Below are 7,099 nucleotides of genomic sequence, written 5' to 3'. Positions count from 1 at the left end.
CAGCCGAGAGACATAGTCCCTCCAGCGTGTCCTGGGTCTTCCCCGGGGCCTCCTCCCGGTGGGACATGCCCGGAACACCTCTCTAGGAAGGCGCCATCCTAGGGAGAATGCATAGCCTCAGCACACAAATACAGGCTTTTAGCCACGACTTTAACACACACATAAACCTGCAAGGTGCCACAATTAGGCAGCATTCTGGTAACACAGGGCCGCGGTGTGAACAAGGGGAAAGATGAACATACTTGTGCTAAAACTAAGAGTCTATCATCTGAAAACATCATCTCAGCTTCTTACTGTGACCGAGTCCTGCATGAACTATCATTTTTGCCAAAGTTACACAGTTTTGATCATTTCAGATTTCTGCATCTCTCTTCTCATCCTTGCATGTCTGACTGGTTTCAGGCAGGTGGAAAACAATGTCCCATATTTACATCCACCAATCAGAGTGTAGCGGTATTTGGACCAAATGCAATAATAGCTGAAGAGTTGTATGCTTGTTTGGCCAGGCCACTGTCAATCTAATGTGATCGCAACACAGCCACACAGTCCTAATGGCACAGATTTGGAGTTTGACTTCAATAACAGGACATGTAACATATGTGGGAAATATAGGGTGATAATTGGACATTTCTTTCACAACTGTAACTTTGGGGGTAGAACAGTGGTTAGCACTCACAGCCAGAAGTTCTGGTTAGAGCCCTGACCGACCCCGGGCCTTTCTGTGTGGAGTCTACATGTTCTCCTTGTGCCTGTGTGGGTTCTCTCCAGGTACTCCAGCTTCCCTCCACAGTCCAAAGACATGCAGCTTAGATTGACTGGTTACTTAGTAACAGCAATGTTAGAAAAATATTCAAGATCTAAAAGCAGGTTTTTAGGGGCTTTAGTTTCAGGGTAATTATCTCAATGAAATGCAGACATATGCTGGTTCTAGCTTGAAAAATTAGGTTAGCTGCTTTTCTGCCTTTGTACATTGTCTTTGTTTTGCGCTTTGGACTGCTGATCAATCCACAATCTGACCTAAGTTGACTTTAAGACTTACCCTTGAATGAGTTAAACTTTCATTAACTTTTTTCCCACTAGCTACTGTAGGAGGTTGAGGCCTTCTACCTATGAGTTTATTTACTGAATGGAATAACAGTAATATGAATAAGTTATGTATGCCCACACAAGCAGTGGGCACATCCGACACACACCATCAGTGGAGTGGTGTGGAGACTGAGGTGGACCTCAGATTGCTGAGTCATCAGCTGTTTCTCCTCCTCTGAAGCTGAAGCATCACGCTGGGAGCCTTTATTATTGTCGTTTCTAAAACATGGTTCTAATCTGCAGTGTGTTTTCCATACCCAGGCACCACATGAAAGGAAACGGGCCACTCTATGTGCAACCATCAAAAGTCTACGCAAAAAAAATCTGACAAGGCGCTTTCACCAACTTAATAAAAAATGCCTTTTATTTCAGACCCACTTTGAACCGTGTTCTAAATCAGACAAAAGGCTACAAACATACTAAAATTACTATTTTCCACTTATGTTACATTATTACAGGGTTTCTCTCATTTAAGTATCTATTAGATCACAGGATGTCATGGCATCTTTGCAAACATATTTATTTATATCTCTGGCTTTGCGGCTCCAAATCTCCTCCATCTGCTAGAGTCAGTGACAGAAATTCACTTCTCAAATAGTACTTAAAGTTTGCTGTAAGCCGGTAATGCCATGCTGTCATGTTAAATGACAGCTTTTAAAAGTTAAACAATATTCATGTTCAGTGGAGGCTACCAGACTAGATGTAATGATGATTCTGTTTTGATTAATGCCACTGCCAATGTGAATTATCAAGTTATTTGGAACAAAGCAACCACCAAACTTGTACAAAGAAATGTTTGTTGTTGCTGCCAGATAAATCCACATTTTTAACGCTTATAGAAAATATTTGAACAGCAGCATCAGTTTCTTTCACAGACACGCTGAGGGAATAAAACACTGCCAAGATGTCTTGTTCACAAATTTAAGCCGCAGTCATTCATCATCACTAAAGTCTGTGCCCTTTACAAAAAGCAGAAACTTGTCCAGATGCAATTCAAATTTAATGCATGCTCAGTGGAGAACTGCACAACAACAGGCTCATAAAGTCATCCTTAGGTTAAAAGGTAACTTGGTTCCATCAGCAAAAAGCCTTGTTGCCTTTACCTTGACCCACACAACTGGGTCAATGCCACCTACTTGAAGCCAGCTCTGTTGTCCTGAAGGAAGAAACTGAGGCATGTTGTATTACTGAAGACTGGCTGGTGGTTTAAAACTCACAAGTTCTTTCGAACTCCAGTCAAAACACAGTGTTGACAGAGCCAAGACAGAGAATAACACAGATGTGATGAAGACTTGGACATGTGATTTGGTTTTGTCTAGAATTAAAATGGTTGATGATACAACCCAAGCCTTGAGATAGCATTGATGGCAATGAGTTTGACCCATATGAAGCAGAAGAAAAGCAAAGTGAAGTGTGAAAGTGCCCTTTATCTGGAGAACTGTGGCTCGTGACCTTGGCTGGGAAGCATCTGAACAGCTGAAGCACTGCATTACTTTTAATAGTACACGGAATAAAAGCACATTTTAGTAAGGCTGGGTGATATGGCCCATGTCAATGTCATGATAAATTTACATTAATTGTCTTGTAGATCTAATTTTAAGTGGATAGAGCTGTGTTGTGGCATAAATCAAGACAAGGTTATAAAACCATTTCTAAAGCTCAGTGATCCCAGGAGCACAGTAGTTTCACTAACTGTGAAATGGCAGAAGTTGGGAACCATCAAGACTCCTCCTGGAGTCGCCTGCCGGGCAAGAGAGGCCTTGGTCATGGAGGTGATCAAGAACCCAACGGTCTTTCTAAAGCAGCATTTCCACTGTTAGAACTTACGAGCAGTACACGCCATACTTCCCGTCACATGGCATAGCCTCCCAGGTTGATGCAGACTGCCCTATTTTGCCTTTCCACTATATTGTTTGCTGTATCAGGCTCTGTTTAGAGGAAGGAAGGACTCTGCTCCTCTCACACACACAGCTTAGCAAAGAGAGAGCAGAAGATGTAAATGATCACTCCATAGTGCAACAACACAAGATATACGACATCTTCACCGCTTTGCCTGTGGTCCACTCACTGAACTCCCATTTTACCTCTAAACCAGTGAGTGTGTTTCTACAACATGCTCATAATGCTAATGGTTAGCACCAAATGCCTCTCCCTCGCAATCCTGGAACATGATTTTAATACCACTTCCTGAGGGGTGCCGAAATTTAGCTCCCGGATTTCACCCCCAAAGTGAGCTGAGGGCAGTGAAAATAAAGCCAGACCCTGTGATGAGCATTACTCGGTTCATTTCAGTAGGTTCCTATGATGGAAAACCCCTATAAGAGAGCTTTAGAAGTCCTCTGCAGATATGGAGAACCTGCTGGAAGAATGATCATCTCAGCAGCTCCCCACCAATCAGGCCTTAACGGTACATACACACATAGAGATCCAGAGTAGCTGGCCTTGTAGCTTGGCAGGTGTTTTGTGTTGAGCACATCATGTGTACCCTCTGTTCCAAATGAACGGTTTTCTGATATATCCACTGTACTACATAAAAAAAACATAAAACAATGTATCTAAAAATGTGTTGTACCGTCATGTATTACATGACCAAATGATCAAAAATGTTTCACATAAACAGTCATTTTATTTATTCAGACAAAAAAATAACACTAAATAAATGAAGCATATAGCATATACACTATAGATAATATATAGAAAATAGCAAAGCTCAACATAGAAATGTCCAGTGTTAGTTGGCTGTGCCTGCAGATGTGTAAATGAGTTGGACGTGAACTTATGTCTGAACCAGTTTCAATGTCTAGCAAACGACTGGTGAGTACTATCAACAAAAAGACTTGTTTGCCTTTGACTTGGCTAAAGAATTTGGCGGGGCCTCTTGTGTTCACTCACTAGCTAATGTTTAAAATCACAGCTCATAACTTTTGAGTACAGGCCTGAATCAGTTGAGTTAAAATTGATCAGTGTTGGAATAATAATAGCTGTAGACAGGACCATTTCTTGCACTTCCCCATACAGCTGGAAAGCTTGGCTTCTTGAAAGTAGATACCATCGACAACAGCAAGGGAGCCATCAAGATTATTTGTGTACAACCGTGCCTGGGATGTTTTTACACCTCAGATGGCGATAAGGCAAGTGCTCATTTGGCTGGTGATGATCAGCATGGTGTCTTTGTTGTCTTGGGTGTTATAGAATATTTACTTCACGAGTCAGGGCTGGGGTAATGCGACTGCCTGCAGAAGGCCCTCGACATCCAGCGTGACACAGAGCAGAGCAGAAGTGTCTATCCTGCTGGGATCTCTTTCTGTTTATGTCCATTTTATCTGAGAGGGTCAATCTAAAGTCAAAGTCGTAGGTAGAGGCTTCATGATTTCATGCAGATGACAAGAGCAGCACTCACTTCTTTGGGAACAAATGTGTTTAAAAAAAAAAAGCTCAGGGTGAGCTGCTGACTCTGATGAGCTTTTAAAAAATGATTTACCTTGCTGAACGTTTGACCCACTTTTCCCCCCCATGTGTGATGTTGAGATGGTGCAATAAGCGTCACCAGATGGCCAGACAAGAGCACAAGTGTGTTTGTTCAGCACTGCATTCCAGTCTATTTTGCATAGGCTCCCTGACCTAAACTGTGTAGACAAGTCACACAAGTACCCACATACACTCACTCCTTTTTAAAGCCTGTGTCTACTACAACAGTACATCTCAACTGTGATACATGCCCAGGCAAGGCGCTGAAATCTACAAGCCTACTGTACTTCAGTTTCACATGTGCACTTCACAGTAAGACTATCCAGCAACGTACGTTCATCTGCAACTTAAAATACTCTGAACTTTCTTGATTCGGAAGCCAAGCAGGGCCAGACCCACCCAGCATGCCACACTAAGGGGAAAGCCAACAACACCACAACAACAAATAAGTAGAGAGACTGCTGAGGTGGAGCTGTGTGATGAGTGCGAGCCGCAGTTAAAAAAAAGAAAGAGAGAAGAGGGGGGTGCATCAGGGTCAGGAAGTAGAGAAGATAGGAAGGGGGAGGGGTTTGGCTTTACATGTTACATCTCTGGGCAAGCCAAATTCCTGGACTTCCAACATCATCTGAACCCACCAGAACACAGTCCAAAAATGCACATTTTTACAAAAGATGTAACAAAAATAATTCTCTATCGCAAGCAAGTACCACAGTGAGCAAAAGATATGCATGTTTTACTCCAAGCAAATGAGACACCAGTCAGTTTAGGACTGCAGAAATCATTTTTTTACATGAGCCATTAATCAGTTGATTATTTTTCTTTCAATGAACTGTTCATAACATTTGATCAAACGGTGATGAATTCCCAAAGTGACATTGTCAAGTGGCCTATTTTGCATAATCATTAGTCCAGAATTAAAAGGTATTTAATAGATAAGGATATAAATCTGAGAAAAGCGGGTAGTCTTCACACAGACGGTGCTGGACCCTGCAAATATTTTTTCTTGATATCTGACAGACTGCCATTAATTCAATGTCCTCTCAAGTTGTCAGCAATACCTGTAGGGATTAGTTCTTCCTCTGTGTGAAGGTGTGCTAATCAATGAAATCATCTGGCAGTAAGAAGAGTGTGTGTGTATGTGTGTGTCCTTACCTCTTGAAAGCCTCTGTGGGGTTCCTCTCACACTCTCCAGGCTGCAAAGTGCTCTGCACAGCTGGGTCACACACCTTCTCCTCGTATCCCGGCACCAGCCCGCTGCGGCTGATCTGAGCCACCAGATTTCGGATGAACCCACCGACGCACAGCGTGTCTGAGTCGTCCGCACGGCAGAAGTGGAAAGCCAGGCTCTGTTGGTGCAGACCTCGGTGGGTTCCCTGTGCAGATGTGGGCCACAACAGCTCTGTGCACAGTGCAGTCTTCCCACTTCCTGGTCCTCCCACCAGCAACACCCCCCAGGAGCTACCTGACTTGGTGGATCCTGCTGTCAGGCTGCCAGGGTTGGATGCCCCCCCACTGGGCGCCAGGAGGGGTTGCTTACTGGGAGTGCTGCTCACTCCACTGAGGTTGTTGGTTTTCTCCTGGAGGCAATGCTGGATCTTATGAAAGACCCACTCCCGGCAGTAAAAGCGCTTCCCCTGCAGCAAACTGGTTTGGGCCATTTTGATCTTGTGCTGCTGTTCCACCTATTCCTCCTCTTCATAGGAGTCCCTTCATTCCACCCCTCACATTTTCAACTCCAGCAAAGACCGGTTGTAAATTTGAACATCCATTTTTGTTGGCTGAAAATGTACCTCTCAGAAAGCAGGCTGCACTTTAGTTGTCTTTGATGCTGATGTTAAGAATAAGCCAGTGTGAAAACAACTTGAGTGAGAAGTAGAGAAGGAAGGAGAGCTGCTGCAGATGGCAAGAAAAGCAGCCAAGCTATGGTGTGTAACAGAATACCTAGGTCAAAATTAAAAAAAGAAATCAAAATCGAGGCTCAAACCATAGATTTTCCACCAACTTTTTCCACAGCTCTCCCACTGGTTGAAGAGAGTGCTCCTTGTTATTATGGGTATGTTGCTCTAGCATGTCACTGGGCACACAACTCTTGAGTACATCCACTGGCAAATTCAAGCCACCACCGCTTGATACAATTAGCCATGGGAGTTGCTGATAGATTTCTGCTGATGCATTTCAGATGCTACCGGGGGCGACCAAAGTGCGTTTCCATTACATTAGCATAGAAGAGACTGCCAGTGCAGAGTCAGTGGAAAACAGAGACAGAAATAAAAGGTCAAATTAGAGCAAGATTCAAATCCAAATTTATGTATTCTGCTAATGCATAATTACTTGTATTAATTAGCCAAACAACAAGATGAAGGGATGAAGCAGAAATATAAGCTCCAACAGTTGGACACAACTTACTATAATGCTCATTATTGTGACACATTTTACAACCCACAAAAAGGGCCAACTCTCTTCCTGCAGCTACGAAAGGTGGGCGAGTTAGTTTTTGGTGCTTTTATCCTCCACAAGCCACATCACTGCCTGTCTGGCCTGAAAC

General features: G+C 43.3%; 1 protein-coding gene across 1 annotated transcript in view; it reads right to left on the bottom strand.

Annotated features, from left to right (window-relative positions):
* The window catches only part of ankrd50 (ankyrin repeat domain 50), a 34,622-nt gene extending 27,824 nt beyond the window's left edge, over nucleotides 1–6,798 (bottom strand). Inside the window, exon 1 of the mRNA XM_020594088.1 lies at nucleotides 5,707–6,798. Within this exon, the coding sequence (XP_020449744.1) occupies nucleotides 5,707–6,212 (506 nt within the window). The 5' untranslated portion in view covers nucleotides 6,213–6,798. The remainder of the gene's footprint in view (nucleotides 1–5,706) is intronic.
* Nucleotides 6,799–7,099: the final 301 nt, after the last annotated feature.

Source organism: Monopterus albus, unplaced genomic scaffold, assembly GCF_001952655.1.
Source record: "Monopterus albus unplaced genomic scaffold, M_albus_1.0 scaffold21.1, whole genome shotgun sequence".
Lineage (NCBI taxonomy): Eukaryota > Metazoa > Chordata > Actinopteri > Synbranchiformes > Synbranchidae > Monopterus > Monopterus albus.
This window is presented reverse-complemented; position numbering and strand designations above follow the sequence as displayed.